At 49.7% G+C, this 17,001-nt stretch overlaps 1 protein-coding gene across 2 annotated transcripts in view; it reads left to right on the forward strand.

The window, feature by feature from the left end:
* PAQR5 (progestin and adipoQ receptor family member 5) overlaps positions 1-15,277 on the forward strand; it is a 90,851-nt gene extending 75,574 nt beyond the window's left edge. For both annotated transcript variants that reach the window (XM_017526786.2, XM_017526787.2), the window contains 4 exons: positions 53-179; positions 7,949-8,045; positions 10,326-10,467; positions 14,254-15,277. In XM_017526786.2, the coding sequence (XP_017382275.1) occupies positions 53-179; positions 7,949-8,045; positions 10,326-10,467; positions 14,254-14,495 (608 nt within the window). In that variant the 3' untranslated portion in view covers positions 14,496-15,277. The remainder of the gene's footprint in view (positions 1-52; positions 180-7,948; positions 8,046-10,325; positions 10,468-14,253) is intronic.
* The last annotated feature ends 1,724 nt before the right edge of the window (positions 15,278-17,001 follow it).

The raw sequence follows: 17,001 nt of genomic DNA on the forward strand, positions 1-17,001 counted from the left end.
CACGTGGTGCCAAGGCCTGGCCCCTCTCCCAAGCTTGGCTTTCCTTCCACAGGCTCGGCCATTGCCTACTCTGCATACACCTTCCCGGACGCGCTGGTGTGCACCACCTTCCATGACTACTACGTGGCTCTGGCTGTGCTGAACGCCACCCTCAGCACAGGACTCTCCTGCTACTCCAGGTACTGGGTGGCTCTGACCTCAGATGGCAGGGGAGGGAGGGCCTTGCATGCAGCTCCTGGGACTCTTTGAGGGAACCGGAAAGAGGAAGGGTGCTCGGGAACCTAGCACTCAGTTGCAGCTGGACTTCCCATTGTGGCAAAATCAGCTTCCTGGGCATGTAAGCACCAGCCCTCCATGCTCAGAGAGTCTCATACTTGGCTTAATACTCTGCTGCCTTTTTTTGTTGTTGCTTTTTTAGAGACAGAGTCTCACTCTGTCACCCAGGCTGGAATGCAGTGGCATGATCTCGGCTCACTGCAACCCCCAGCTCCTGAGTTCAAGCAATTCTGCCTCAGCCTCCCATATAGCTGGGATCACAGGCACCCGCCACCAGGCCTGGCTAATTTTTGTATTTTTTGTAGAGACAGGGTTTCACCATGTTGGTCAGGCTGGTCTTGAACTCCTGACCTCAGGTGATCCGCCCACCTTTGCCTCCCAAAGTGCTGGGATCACAGGCGTGCGCCACCGCGCCCGGCCAGTTTCATTGTTTTTGTTGTCAAGACAGGGTCTCACTCTGTGGCCCAGGCTGGTGCAACCTCAGCTTCCTGGGCTCGTCTGCTGCACTCTTAACAATTTGTAATCATTTTTGAACAAGGGGGGGTCCCTGCTCTTTGATTTGGTACCAGGCACTACAAATTATGTAGCTGGTTCTATTACTGGACAAGTCGCTTATCCTTGAACTTCAGTTTGCTCATTTATAAAACAAGGCTACAAATACCCCTAAGAAAAACGGAAGGATTACAGGTAAGGTACCCAGGACTCTCAGCACAAACCTGGCACAGAGGAGATGACCCACTAATGTGTGGTTGCTCATGGTGACTGGGTGTGCCTGCCTCTGGGCATATGTGGTAGGTGATGAGTATTATTCAAATGCCCTATGCATCCCTCATCCCTGTGAGTCAGCCCAGCTTACTGGCTCTAATTTCCACTGTTTTTTTGTTTTTTTTCTTTCAAGAAAACTCACTGGGGCATGACTGCAGGGAATGTGGTTATAAGAATAGCTACACCCGTTTATTCAGCTCTCTGTAAAAGCAAACTGCACGGAAGTTCCTTTTCCCTAAAGGAAATCTCCCGCATGGTTGTGCTGGGGTGGCAGCTGTGGCTGATTAGTGCCAAGGCTGGCACTTCTGGGCTGGAGGGCTTTGGTACTGGTCAGGTAAGGTAGGCTGGCAGGCACATCTGAGTTCCTTGCCCCCCGCAGTGGCAACTCCAGCGAGCCAGTGGAATCTCCCTGCCTCCACTTACCCCCCTCTCCCCAGGAAAAAACAGGGAGGTGAGATGTGCCCCATCTGGTAACTTCTCCAGAATGATTTTACCTCCAACTTCCTTGGGGTGACACTTGGGATATATGGGGCCGAGGGAGAGCAGGCAGGTTTCACAAACTGGACAAACCAGTTTTTTTGTTTTTGTTTTGTATTTTTAAATGGAAGGACAGATTCTGAAGCAGCATGGGGAATACTTGTTCCAACTTACCTTCTATTTACCTGCGCTGAGACGGGTTGGAAGCAGGGCGTTACCTTCCATGGGAGTGAAAGTCTCCTTTCTAGGAGTCCCTGCCGTGGATGTCAGGAGGCATAACACACACAGAAAATAATGCTGCAGAAAGAAGCCCAACGGAGATGAAGCCAGCCCCGAAGGCACAGTGCCCGGGTGCACGGGCTTATGGACGGGCCATGGTCCAGGAACCTGGACGCTCTTGGACCTGGTCTTTGGACCGGTCACGGCCCCTGTCTGCCTGACTCTCCCAGGGCTGTGTGGCTCTGGTGTTTGAAAGTTAGGATTAGACAGGGGAGCACCATAGGTTGAAGGAACAGAAGAGGAAGAGAAGGCTTCACAAGTGTAAAAGAAAGTCTCGAGTGAGACCAGGTGCCGTGGCTCACGCCTGTAATCCCAGTACTGTGGGAACCCCAGGTGGGTGGACTACCTGAGGTCAGGAGTTCGAGACCAGCCTGGTCAACGTGGTGAAACCCCATCTCTACTAAAAATATGAAAGTTAGCTGGGTGTGGTGGCGGGTGCCTGTGATCCCAGCTTGGAAGGAGGTTGAACACTTTAGCTGGAGAGGAGGACTCGAGAGGCTGAGGCAAGAGAATCTCTTGAACCTGGGAGGCAGAGGTTGCAGTGGGCTGAGATTGTGACACTGCACTCCAGCCTGGGTAATAGAGCAAAAAAAAAAAAAAAAAAAAAAAAAATTGTATTTTTAGTAGAGACGGGGTTTTGACATGTTGGCCAGGCTAGTCTCGAACTCCTGAACTCAGGTGATCCACCCTCCTCAGCCTCCCAAAATGCTAGCATTACAGGTGTGAGCCACTGTGCCTAGCCTAGCTTGCTTTCTTCTAGCCAGGCGTCTTCTCTGATGGTTCAGATATAACAGATGGGGTCTTCTGAATGTGGCATGCCTGGTGTCTTTGGAGGAACTTGTCTGGCAGGCCAGCTTTGCCAAGCATCTCCTGGGTGCCTGAGTTTGGGGGCTTCTCCCTTTGCCAATGAAATGGATTATCTATTTATGGAACACATCTGTGGCTATTCCATCCATCCACCCCTCTACACACCCATCCAACATTTCTTAAATGCCTGCCATACTGCAGGTACTATGTTAGCAGCTGGGGATGCCAGGAGGATGCCCTTGCCTTCAGAGAGCACCCAGTGCCATAGGAAAGACAGACTGCAGATGCCCCCAAAGGCCCATCATACTTTAGAGTGTGGCAGGAAGGGGTGTAATGTAAACAAATAATGATAAGGCAAAATGCCAGCTGCTGGGATACACGGAGTTCTGAGAAGTGGCATTATGATTGGATATTGAAGGAGGCTGGACACTTTTACTGGAGAGGAGGACAGAGTGACCAGCCTGGACAAGGGTGAGGACTGCAGAGAGGGTGGGCCAGCGTCGGGAAGCAGCAAGGTGCATCAGAGCTGCCAGAGTCTGCAAGGTGGATGGAGGAGAGCAGCTAGAGAGGGGCTTGGAGGGTGGGCTGGGGGCCTGTGAGTCCTTTGTGGATGGGCCCTTTGCTCATGAAGGATGAGAATCTCCTAGGGAAAAAATAAAAATCCTATGCACTTGGCTTCCCTGCCCTGAGGGGTTTCCAGTGTGTTAATAGCAACTGAAGTGGGAGCTGAGGGGAGAGGGAGGTGGGGGGCTATGTTGGAATCGAAAGGGAGGAAGTGGGCACATGCCACACTCTTGCAGCGGGCATTCCAGCTGCGGCCCTTCCAGCGCCCTATGCACCTCGTCCTCGCTCCACGTTCCCTCATCCATGGTTTTGCTGCTCTTACAAGCCCTGTCCTCCCCTCGTTCATTCCCTGCCTCTGCCTTGGGTGTCTGGGGACAAAGCTGACTTGTGTGCAGGAGTGATGCTGGCCCTGACTAAAATCAGCAGAAGCGGGTGGAGAGGAGGGTATGGGGATCTGGGGGTCTGGATTTCAGCCCTGCTCCTCCAGACTTGCTGTGTGGCCTCAGGGCAGTCACTGTCCCCTCTGGGCCTCAGGGTCTGCGTCTTCGACGAGGGCATCTGAGACGATGTCCTCTGGGTCCTCTCTGGTTTGGGCATCCTGCGATGCCAAGGCCTTAGTGTCTTCTCCAGGTTTCCTCTCCCAGCTGCCTTCCTCCCCCAGGCTCCACCCTGCCTCTCCCTCCTGCTCCATCCGGCCGTGGGTGGGCAGGAGCGGGAGAGAACCACCTTCCCCTTCCCGAAGCACAGGGGGAGACCAGGAACCTCATTATCAGCCTGAGAGTTATCCTATGCTTGCCCCAAAACCAGTATTGAAATGGCGTTTGTTCCATTGCAAGGCCGACCATTAAGGCCAATCTCAACGTAGAGAGCTTTGTCATGCCCTGAGTGGTTTTTGGTTCTTACTATCATGGACTTTGGTTCAAGTGAATATGTTCCAGAAGGCTGCCTTCTCGTTCTGCAGCATTTGAGAGGAGAAATGAGAGAATGCATGCCCTCTTCATGGGTCTTGGAGCAAGGTGGGGGTGGCCGGGGACCTGGCCTGCTCAAGCCTGCACAGGAAAGGGCTGCCAGTCCCTTCAGAAATGTCAGTTACACGGTCAGTGCTGTGTATCACGAATCACTGACCATCTCCATCCAATGCATCCAACCATTGATTGCCTTTTTTTTTTTTTCAAAGAGCTGCTGAGTGAAAAACCCCTTGGTCAGAGCTGTGAGGGTGAGAGATTAATTTTCACCCATGAGCTCTGCTGTCAGGACAGCTGGCAGTTGCTGAGGCAGCTCAAAGGGGTGGAGCTGACCTGGAAGGGGTTTGGGGTTAGCGCTGGAGGTAGAAGGCTCAGCAGGCATGGTTCTCAGACAGAAGCTCGGCCCGAGGATAAAGTGCTGCTATGGCCAGGTGCGAGCATGGGGACATATTCACATTCCTGCAGTTCTCCAGAATAAGGCAACTCCTACACAATAAAACAGCCATAACAGGCCGTGCGCAGTGGCTCACGCCTGAAATCCCAGCACTTTGGGAGGCCGAAGTGGGCGGATCACCTGAGGTTAGGGGTTCAAGACCAGCCTGGCCAACATGGTGAAACCCCATCTCTTCTAAAAATAAAAAATCAGCCAGGTGCGGTGGCGGCGCACCTGTAGTCCCAGCTACTCAGGAAGCTGAGGCAGGAGCATCGCTTGAACCCGGGAGGCGGAGGTTGCAGTGATCTGAGATTGTGCCACTGCACTCCAGCCTGGGCTACAGAGTGAGACTCCATCTCAAAACAAAACAACCATAACCACCGCCCCACATGCATTCGTGTGTGCATCTCTGCAGTAGAACGACTTTTCCAAACGCCCACTAGTCTCAAGCCCGAGTTCTGGAATTTCAGTTGCTACTTCTTCCAGCTTTGTTGTCAGGGTTCAGAACAGGCTGTGATGAATCGACCCTCTCCTAACGAAGGGTTCTCCGGGAACCCAGTGTATGCAGCCAACGTCGTCCTGGGCAGAGCCCTGATTTCCTTCCAGCAGCCTCTGGGCCCTCTGAGCACGCTGGGCTGTTCCCACCAGAGGGCTGGCTGCACGTGGAACGCCTCCGAGGAGTCCACGGCTGTGGCTCTGCTCTGGCTGTGGCGACATCGCGTGGCCTGACGCGGAACTGCACCTTGGTAGCTGGCGGCCCCTCTCCCAGGCTACTGCCTTCTGCCTTTTTCTCTCTGTTGCTGTCTCTCTTCTGTTCTGCTTTTTTTCCTTCTTTTCTTTCCCTCTAGACTCGGCTTTGCAGCTGGAGAGCCTGGTCCGTTTGTCCCTGGGGAAACACTTTATCAGGCCGAGCGAAATGTTGTCTCAAGTCACAGAAAATCCATGCTTTGGGGGATGGCCCTCGCCAGCCAGAGCCAGAGTTCTTCGAGTGTAAGTGGCCACAGGAGCCCTTAAGAGTGAGCCTGTCAACCCAGAGAGAGGGCAGGTGGTGGCAGGGCACAGGGAGGGAGGGGGCGGCCTGCCTAGGCGGGTCAGGGTCTGCTGGAGGACTGAGAAGGCAGGCGGGTGAGGCAGGTAGCAGTACTGTGTGCCTCTGCTCCGGGGCAGAGCAGGCTGGGAAGGGTGAAGGCTGGGCGGGCTCTGAGGCTGTCCAGCCTACTGCAGGAGGCAGAGGGGATGACATTTGGGAGCCAGAAAGTCCAGGGTTTAAATCCTAGCTCTGCTTCTCATTGCCTCGTCTGATTTCTGACAGATCACCCAGAACCTGTTTGTTCCCTCCTGTTCCTATTTTCTGGACCAACATAGGTACAAGGTGGTGAAGGAGACAGAATGGCACCCCATGATGCAAGTTTAGAGCTGCCATTTAGTCTGTGTGACTGTGCGGTGCACAGTTTAAACACCTGATGGGCAGTGTTTCATCAAATCCTTACAACAAGGCTGTGACGAGGCACAGCCATTGTCTCTGTTACACCTGAGGATCAGGAGGTACACAAAGGTTAGTGACCTGCCGAGGTCACATGGTTGTCAAGGGCAGAGTCGGGATTTGAACCCAGTGTGTCCCGATCAAGCCCTCCACGCGAAATCACAGTGCTGTGCTGCCTCACCTGTCCTGGAATTTGGCTGTGGTTCCTTTTTTTGGGGGAGGGGGAGATGATGCATCCGAGTCCATTCTCCTTGAGCTTCTCACCTGGTATGTGCCATGTGTGTGTGTGACTTACTGGCAGGGTCAGGAAAGAAGGAACACGAAAGTGGGCTGGAGTGAAGTTGGGGCTTGTCCTGGGAGGCTGTGGGGCTTCTTGGGGTACACAGAGTTGGCCCTTTCCCCGGAAACAGGAATCCCTGGGTGGCCGTTTGTGCTCAGTTGCCCTGAGGACTGAGTGGAGCACACTAGCCTGGAGAATGTCCGCGTCCTCAGACCTGCTTCTGTGCTGGGTCCTGGGGATCCATGCCTGACCAGCCCTGGGGCCTGCCTGAGGAGGGTTCCACAGCTGCCTGATGTGGGAGTCCCTGCATACTCCTTGCTGAGGGATAAGGCAGCTTATGGTCGGGTGGCTTTACTGGCTCATAAGAGGCATGGGCGGCCTGGACAGGGGACATGGGTCTGGGCTCAGAGGGAATACAGATGGCATTTGAAGGAGAAAGAACAGGCTTGTGGACTGGGACTGAGGTTCTTAGAAGCAGAGGTGGGAGCCACAGCAGGACACAGACCCCATCCCTGCAGAGAGTGTGATGAGGGGCAAAACTGGCAGCAAAGGCTGAAAGGGCCCCAGTGCATGCATTGTCTCTGCAGACGGCATCAGAGCAGCCACCCCGAGAGCCTCGGTGCGTGGCTCTGCAACCACTGTACTGGGTTCCTTACCCTGCAGTCCTATGGGCCCTGAGGGAGGACAGAGCCCTCCACAGTACATCGCAGCATTGATGCGGGGATTATACCTGTCCCTACTACCTGGCCTTGGCTGCCCAACCAGCACCCGTGAGCACTTCCTTACCAAGGCCTCAGTTCTGGGTTGTGGTTTTGTGCAGAGACCCTCCTTGCCTGCCTCCCCATGTCCTCCCAGGGTGCAGCCTGCCCTCGGTGCTGCCCAGCTCCCGATACCCTGAGCTGGCTGCCCCAGGCTGGGCCCAAGTCAGCTGAGGCCCTGTCATGTGCTGTCCAGGGGGACCTGCCTGTCTTCTCAACGATCGGCGTCATTTGTTTTATTGTTGCTGTCAGCTGTCTTTAGATTGTAGGTTGGGTAAGGGTGGCAACGAAGGAGAGAAGGAAAGACTTCATGTTTATTTAGTTTTCCCAAGCCAAGTATCCCTGTGTGTGGTATAAACATTCCAGAAAGCTCTCCAGGGATCAAATTCCTACTTGAACCCAGGTCTCCTTCATGACAATACCCGGCCTCCAACTAGATGGGTGCATCTCTGCCTTTGCAGTGTGCTCCCCAAGAGTCTGTGCCAGTGGGCCCCCCTTTCCCCCTACCTGTTCCATGTCCCCATAGTAACTAGGGTTTTAAAAGACTCTTTGGCAGTTGCATAACTTGGCCCTCAAAGGGTTTCTGCCCAGCACCTCCTTTCTGGCGTAGTCTAGACGCCACTGCTTCCCAACATCAGGAGGGGGTCTCTCTGGAGATTTTTTTGCATCTGAAGCTGTGTCACTTTCATCGGGGTGGGAGGAATGGACGAGGCTGGTGGAGAAGCTGCTGGCCATAGCAGCTTATACAGAAATGCTTGTCCTCTGTTGATAACCAGGCACTCGGTGTGTATGCATGTGCATGTGTAATTTACTGAGATGCTTTTCATTCCATTTCCTCCCTACTTTCTTTCCCTGATTTAGGTTTCTTGAAATCCAGAAGCCCAGACTCTGTAAGGTGATTCGTGTCCTCGCCTTTGCTTATCCCTACACCTGGGACTCCCTCCCCATCTTCTACAGGGTAAGGACTGGCTGCAAATCCTCTCTGCCTGTTGGCAATGCCAGGAAGTCAGTTGCTTCCTGAGCTTCTGGGGGTCATAACACTGCAATGCGAACCATAGAACAAAACAGGAGTTGAGACCCAGGTGCTGCCTTGGTGGCACTTGAGGAGTGGTTAGGAGATGGCATAAACACAGAGGCCCTGACAGATAATACAACTGGGGGCTTGGGAACGTCGGAGAGCCAGGCAGAGCAGGCAGCCTGGGGCTTTGGGGGTGAGCAGGCAGCCTGGGGCTTTGGGGTGAGCAGGAGGGCGAGCTCTGCAGGCAGATCTCCAATACCTGCTGTCAGACCCTGGGCAAATTCTCTACACCTTGATTTCCCTCATCTGATTGGGCCTGATAACACCTCATGGGCCATGGGGAGGGTGACACGGAGAACAGGTAAAGTGCTGACTGGTAGCAGAAGTTTGGGAATGCATGATTCTATCATCAAGTAGTATGTGGTTAGTATTGAAGGAAAAGGTATGAATGAGGGTCTTAAACGTGTGATGGGAATGAGATGGAAAGCATAAAGGAAAAGGGTGTAGGAGGGACAACAAGAAGGACAAGAAGGGGAAAGTCCATGCACTTTCAAACCATATAAGCTTGAGTTCAAATTCTGGTCCCACTGCTCACTGGCTGTGTGACCTCAGGCAGGGCACACAACTCTCTGAGCCTCAGTTTAGTTTCCTCATCTGTACCTGAGAGTACCAGCCCCTCCTTTGTATCGGGTAATGACGATTAATCAAAACAATGGATCTAATAGGCCCTGCGGTGCCTGTCTAGTACCCAGTGAGTGACGCTCCCTCCTAGAGGCAGTGTCCTGTGGGTTTGAAGACTGAAGCCCAGATGGCAGGGCTGAGGGGCGTGGGGAGGGGCAGAGCTCCACCCAGAAGCTGGGGCATTGAGCATATTCTCTGTGCTCTGCCTCTGTGGATCTGAGGGAGCCCCAAAGATGGAGGTGCCACCCGTTCCCCTCACTCCTTCCTCGGCGCAGACCACACACAGGAAACCGAAAGCAGGCACAGCAATTCTGTCTCATGCACCTCCAAATCAGGCAGTGCAGGTCCTATGTTGTGACAAACGCTGTGTGCTTCTGGCATGTGGCTGAGTCAGAGGAGGGCAGAGGGAAGGGGAGGTCCAATTCTAAGTGGTGATGTTGATGCTGGAATCAGCCTGCCTGGATTCAGATGCGGACTTCGCTTCTCAGTAAGTGATGTGCAAGTCACTTTCTGGCCCACTTTCCTCATCTACAAAACGGGGAAAGTAAGAGTCTGCCTTATGGTAATTGTGGCTCAGATGAAATGATGCATGGAAGAAGCCTGGCCTGCTGCCCTTGGTAACTGCTAGGTACTACAGCTGTTTATAACAATAATACAAAAACTGTATGTAGCTCTGAAACAGTATAGTGGCCATGGTTGATACTTTTGGATGATTCAGAAGGCCTGTCAAGGATTTCTAGGCCTTAAAGCCTTAATTAGGAGTACTAGTGCAGTGGATGTGCTGATAAAAAGCGGGTTCTGGTTTGAATCAACCACTTCTTACTATACGGTTGTCCCTTAAACAACACAGGTTTGAACTTAACATGGATTTTCCTCCACCTCTGCCACTCATGAGACAGCAAGACCAACCCTTTTCTTCTTCCTCCTCCTTGAAATTTTCTCAGTAACACTTGCTTTTCTCTAGCTTACTTTATTGTAAGAATACAGTATAGTGTATAATACAAAGTATGTGTTAATTGACAGTTTGTTACAGGCAAGGCTTCCAGTCAACAGGAGGCTATTAGTAGTTAAGTTTGGAGAAGTCAAAAGTTGCACATGGACTTTTGACTGCAGGGGGTCAGTGCCCCTAGCCTGTATGTTAAGGGTCAAATTTACTCACATTTTATCCCCAGAAAGAGTAGCAATTATCTAACAGGATTTTTTACCTTTCTTTTCCTTTCCCATTCTTTCCTTCTTTCCTTTTTTTCCCCCTTCAGTAAGTAAATAACCCAAAACTCTTATGAGCATTTGGGGGATTGAAATACAATAGTCTTGAGTCTCAGCCGACCACACTCAAGGTAGGAGTTCCACTCATGTGGCACCTGAGTTTCCTCTCCCAGGCCACAGACTTGAGGAGGCGAGGCCTTGGCCTCTGGAGTTTGTGTGTGTGTGCTGACATGTGTGGGTGTCAGAGCCCCCGAAGTCCCAGCTCCTGAGAAGGAAGAGGGCCTGCCTCAGGTCTGTCCTCTCAAGGCCTGATGTTTCTTCAAACACCTGCAGCTATTCCTGTTCTCAGGGGAGAGTGCACAGAATGAAGCCACCTTGTACCACCAGAAGCACGTGATCATGACCCTCCTGGCCTCTTTCTTGTACTCTGCGCACCTGCCAGAGCGCCTAGCCCCGGGACGCTTTGACTACATCGGTGAGTGCTACTCTATTCATTGCCCTCCTGGCTGGGAAGGCTCCCGTCCCTGACTCCAGTGCATGTAGCTGCAAAGGCAGCGATGGGCAGGGATAGAGGCCAAGGTGAGTGACATTGCAAGTTGACAGAGGCCAGGATGTCCACAGCAGGTGCACTGTTAGGTAGCACGGGCAGGATGGAGGGCAGGTGGACCCAGGAGCCTAAAGCATTCTGATGGAGTATGGAGCCAGTGTGTCCTATTGTCATCTCGAACATGGAATCCCATTATTAAATGAACATTTGATAATGTTAATGGGGCTGGGCTTGGTGGCTCACACATGTAATCCCAGCACTTTGGGAGGCCAAGGTGGGCAGATTACTTGAGCCTGTGCTGCAGGCAATCCTGAGCAACATAGTGAAACTCTGTTTCTAAAAAAAAAAAAATACAAAAGTTAGCCGGGTGTGGTGGCATGCATCTGTGCTCCCAGCTACTTGGGAGGCTGAGGCAGGAGGCTGGCCTGAGCCTGGGAGGTCGAGGCTGCAGTGGGCCATGATCATGCACTGCACTCTAGTCTGGGGGAGAGAGGTCTTATCTGAAGAAAAAATAAAAAGAACATTGGGGGCAGCTGTGGAGAGGAAGAGGAAAGACAGGATGAAGATGGCTCTGAAGGTACCAGACAGGGGGCTGTGCAGAAAAGGGGAAAGGCGACAGCGTCCGTCTTTGTCTTGAGCATGGTGGGTGGGAGGGGGCCAGGAGTCGTGGTAGAGCAGCGGTTTCTCAGGGGGTGGTCATTAGCCAAGCATCAGCATTATCTGAGAACACGCAGATTCTCAGGCCCCACCTCAGACCTCCTGAACCAGAAACTCCCAAGAGTGGAACCCGGTACTCACACAGAGGCTGAGTCATCCTCCAGATGAACCTGAGCTCACTGAAGATGATGTGGGGTGGAGAGACGGTGTCAGGGTCACCGGGGTTTCCACCTGCTGGCAGAGCTCTTTCCCCCTTTCTGTCTAGGGAAGGTGGCGGGGGCATGCAGCATGTGCCTCCTCCGCCCCGGCTCTGGGACTGGATAGGAGGAGGCACCCTTGCATCACTCCTGGTGAGGCGAACAAGACTTTGGGGTGAGAGTTCCTTAGATGAGTACATGGGAATCAAAGGGCCAGTCATTGTCCCCACGAGGGCAGGAAGCTTGCTTCTCCCCAAGCCCATTTTGTCCCTGATTTTCCATCTCCTTCCACTAAGAGATGTGGCCAGATGTGGTTTATTTGATCCGATTAAAGTTTTAGCTCCTTTCCTTCTTTTGTTGTGTCAGAAAGGGTTGTAACTAGCAAAATGCTTAGAGGGCATATTTCCAAAAAGGAGGAAAAGGAGAGGCCAGGGAATAGGAGTCACCAGCACCCTGACTGCCATGTCCACCTCCCCAGCCCCCCTTGATGAAGTAGAGGTGGCTGTGTAGCGAGTCTTGGGGGATGCAGGAAAAAGAGCCCTGGGCCTTCTTTTGCTACCACTCAGGTTTCTTAACATTTTATTTCTCCCTAGGGGTACAGAGCTGAAAAACACCCCTGTGGGGGACATTTCCTAGACAATAGTTCATGACAGATCTTTAAGATTTGGGACATTGTTAGTCCTTAACTAACAGAGTCTGCTGGGGGTGGGAGTCCCTCTCTGGCCATGAGCCCCAGATTTCCTGGGAAGTGCTGGCCTGGCATGGTTTGGCCCACAGGAAGCTCCTCCCTATTCCTGTCAGGCAGGATTGTTGAAATCACTCTTCCTGCTGCAGCCACATTTCAGATACATCCAATGCTGATGGTTCTTTCTGTCTTTTATCTCATGCTCCACTGGAGACAGGCTTGAGCCTCAGCTGGAGAAGGTGCTAGTTACCGGCTCTGCCCTGTGTTCTGAGAGCACAGCTCTCTGCTGGAGAAGAAACCACTTTGCTGTATCACATACAGATTCGGAAATCGTACACAGCCCCCTAGTGTAGCCCAAGTAAGGCAGCTGTGGCAGCTCCAGGCACATCTTCTTCCTGGGAGACAGATACTGGGGGCCTCACAGCTCCCTGCTGTAGGAAACTTATCCACTTGAGAATCCTCGACCCTTCTACATTCTTATTCTGACTCTGCTCCTGCTCAATCGTGGAGGTGGCCAGGCTGCTTCAGTCTTAGGACACATTTATTGAATATTTCTTCTGAGATAGGTCCTGGGGTGCAAGACTGAAGTTTCTATTTTTCTAGAGATGGGATCTCCCTGTGTTGCCAGGCTGTATTGACCAGGCTGGTCTCAAACTCCTGGGTTCAAGCAATCCTCCTTCCTTGGTCTCCCAAAGTGCTGGGATTACAGGTGTGAGCCACCATGCCCAGGCTTTTTATTATTATTTTTTAAAACCAAAGGAGAATCCTTATTTAACTCTTATGTTGTATTAGTTCGCTAGGGCTGCCATAACAAAGTATCACAGACTGGGTCTCAACAACTGAAATTTATTTTCTCACAATTCTGGAGGCTGGAAATCTGAGATTGAAGTGTTGGCAGGGTTGATTTCAATGGGGGCCTCTCTCTTTGGCTTGTTGATGGCTGCTCTTTCCATCTGTCTTCATGTGGTCTTTTTCTCTGTGTATGTGCATGTCTGTGTCCTAACCTCCTTTTCTTATAAGGGCACCAGTCATAGTGCATTAGGCCCATCTTAGAGACCTCATTTTCACTTGTTTCTCTAAAGATCCTATCTGCAAACATGGTCTCATTCTGAGGATTAAGACTTCAGCACATGTATTTTTCAGGGACATCTTTCAGCCCATAACACATGTGGTCTCCTTCTTACTCCTGGGGTCTGAGGGTTGTCCTCCAAACTGCCCCTGACCCTAGGCATTGGATTGTTTTCTCACCAACCGCCGACCACCCAGCATGTCCCTGTGCACTCCCACTGCCCTCTACTTGGCTCCCATCCTGTGTGATGAGCACCATGTGAGCTGGGTCCAGCATGGCATCAGGGAGGAAGAGTCCTGGTCATGTCTGTGATTCACTAGCAGTGAGGAGAGCTCCACTTGGTCAGTGGCCAACAGAAAATTCAGCCAGCTTCTCCTTCAGCATTAAAGTGGGACTCTGAGCTGATCAGTGCTGGCTCTCAAGAGATGACCTTTGGCAGAAAGTGGTACCTAATTTTTTCATCTGAAAAATGAGACTAGTAGATAAGTTGTTTTAAAAAAGAATTTGGATTTGGTTTCTCTGGTGGCCCTTTAATTTTTCTCATATTGCTTCTTAAAAATAAACTTATTGGCTGGGTGTGGTAGCTCACGCCTGTAATCCAAGCACTTTGGAGGCCAAGGCGGGCAGATCACCTGAGGTTGGGAGTTTAAGACCAGCCTGACCAACATGGTGAAACCCCGTCTTAAAAAAAATAAAAATAAAAATAAACTTGTTATCACTTCTCAGCCTTTTGGCTAAGATCAAGTGTAAAATAGGTTTATTAAGGTATATTTCACATATTCAATAATTCCCTGATGTCAAGTATATAATTTAATGATATTTTCAGTAAAGTCACCATACATCAGTTTTAGAACATTTTCGTCCCCTCCATCAGACCCATGCACAGTTAATCCCTATTCTCACCCTGCTTGAGGCAGCCATCAGTCTACCCTCTGTCTTTACAAATTTGCATATTCTGGACATTTCATATAAAAGGAATCATAAAATATGTGGTCTCTCGTCTGTTTTCTTTCACTTAGCATCATTTTTGCATACATACTATGGCATGTATCAGTACTCAATTCCTTTTAATTGCTGATATTGATGGCCTTTTGTGTTTGCCGTAGGTCACAGTCACCAGCTGTTTCATGTGTGTGTGATCCTGGCCACGCACCTGCAGATGGAAGCCATACTTCTGGACAAGACTCTGAGGAAGGAATGGCTCCTGGCCACCTCCAAGCCCTACTCTTTCTCTCAGATAGCTGGAGCCATACTTCTGTGCATCATCTTCAGCCTCAGCAACATAATTTATTTCTCTGCTGCTCTGTATCGGACTCCTGAGCCAGAATTACATAAAAAAGAAACATGATTCAGACCATAAGCTTTTCATGCCAGGTGTCAACATTAAGCTGCAACACCTTAACCACCATAAGCCGGAGGTGGTTACAGCTTATAATGGCCTAAAATATTCATAACGGTTGGTGTCTTTTGTGTCTTTTGAATGAATTCATTTCAAAAAGGTATTCAGCTAGAGAACATTCTCTAAATGTATACTGATTCTGTGTGTGTGATTTTAAAAGGAGAACATGGTTCAAGCAAGTCCTTGTTAAAGCAAACTATTGACATTTCGTTAATTTTAAAATTACTGAAAATGGGGTTTTTAATTCTTTTTAAACAATTGGATTAAGCATATCACCCTGGAGCTTTGCATTACTCTTTAAAAAGGAATCTTTCTTCATTTGATAAATTTCATGTAGCGAAGCTTCTCTCAAGAGCTCTCGCGGTGGCCTGTCAACTACTGTGGGAGATTGAGCTAGGTCAGTCACTGGGAGGATCTGTGGAAGGAAGTTGGTCACTGAGAGCCTTGGGGACTGGGAAAACATTCCAGAATGAAGAGACCTGTTTGGGGAGGGGTCTTCTTTCCTTCTTCACCTAGTGAAGGGAGAACAGAAGGAGAGTCTTCTCTTCCCACAAGTCCATTCTGTCTTCAAGGTGCAAGTTCTCATGTCATCATGGATTTGGAGTTTGTCACTTTTTTTTTTCTTAAAAGTCCACCGTGGGGTGTCATGTGTTCTGTTATGCTCTGTTTTCTGGTTGCCAGTTTGATCTGCAAAGTATTATTTGGAGCAGGTAAAACGTGTTAAACTATAAGAGTTGGCTGAGTTAATCCCAATTAGTTGTGCTCATCTGCCACCTTTTCAATCAATGGAAATTGCTATATTTGGGGATGTCATACATTTGATATTGCTTCAGCATTTCAAATATGCTGCAAAATTTAGTATCCATGCGCATAGGATGTTAATGACCTTGCCAGTGGGGTGGTCACATACAGTGTTCTGAAGCTTTACAGGGAACCAGAAACATCCAGTAATCTTGTGACAGATGTGGACTCCTGGGGAAAACCACAGTGTTCTGCTTCACTAGGCTAAATGTAGGTTTTGTAGAGGAGAGCTGCACTGGAGCAAGGCTCCCAGGTGATCCTAATGCAGGAGGGCCACAGGCCAAACTTGAAGAACTGCTAGTGTTACACGTTCCAGAAAATATTGGACCTCTCAGCCTTGTTTTGCCTGATCTCAAGTTTTAGCAACTCACCAACAAAGGTGTAAGCCCCATTTTATGTTCCAGAGTTTTCTACTCTGAATAGTTCTGAAACACGGAGCATTTTCTCATTTTTTGCATTACTGATTAAAGTTCAGTATTTCATGGTGTTTCCAGGGAACACAGAAATGCTGGTGCAAGACAACTTTTGACAGAGGCCCATCAAACCCTGTTCTGCACTTGGTAATGACTTAGGGGGCCTTCCTCAAATTGCAGGATCCTCTTTGCTGACTCAGGAATACCCTATGTCTTAGACTACTGCCTCTACCATTAACTAGCCCAGACATTTGAATGGCCTTGTAAGTAGCTCACTGTCTAATCCTCTAAGGACAAGTAACAATTTATATTGGATGACAGTGGTCAAGAAATATGATTTTATTAGTTTTATTATTTGTTTACTTCCTCTGGGGAAGACAGACTGATAAAATTATATGGGCTGGTAAATTTTTGGCACATTAATTGCAAGCTGCATGACAAAATTTGTGTTTTTTGGCAACAACCTGCCATTTTTAGTGGAATTCCACAACAGCAGGGTCTGTGGGCTTCCAGTTCATCTTACTGCAACTTCAAGTTTATGGCAAAAACAGCTCAAAGTTTAAATTCCCCTTTCTATGAATGCCAGAAACATGCAGTGTTTTAAATTCTCTCCTTTATAGATAACAAAATAATGTTTAGCTCAGTAAAAATTGAAATAATGAGTGATCAATCTGAAGGATTTTGGGATTATTTAATCTTTGCTTATGTTGCTTTTTCACATGCTTAATGATGAAAATGAAATGTTAAATCAACAAAATAAGATCAAGGGTTTCATAACATTTTTGTAAGTTTGGCAAACATTAGTCCTGTATACTTCTGGGGACAGCGTTATAAATCAGAATTTTACGACAGTTGGCAGCACACTGATTTGGAAGCTTCCAGTGCAAAATGAGAATGGGTTCAAATATACTAATGATCATTAAGTATTAAGTAATAGGCATTAGATGCCTAATGTGAGTATGGTTCCATCCAAGCCATCTCAGAAAGCCTAAAATGTTGGCAGGGAGTCAGCTGAAGGCCTCAGTGGAGCTGGTCTCAATTTTTAAAAAGTGTCTCACTACACTTCAGAGATGTGACACATTTCCATTGATAACAATTGCTCACCATGGCATTGTCTCAAAAAAGACTATGGTCAGGAGGGTGACACATTCCTAATGGGATGTACCTCTCCACCCCCTTGCTTGAGAAGCACTACTCTAAAATTTACCAGACCTTACAACTGTGTTAAACTTGAATGTGTA

The sequence above is a fragment of the Cebus imitator genome, unplaced genomic scaffold (genome assembly GCF_001604975.1).
Source record: "Cebus imitator isolate Cc_AM_T3 unplaced genomic scaffold, Cebus_imitator-1.0 Scaffold44, whole genome shotgun sequence".
NCBI classification, from domain to species: Eukaryota; Metazoa; Chordata; class Mammalia; order Primates; family Cebidae; genus Cebus; species Cebus imitator.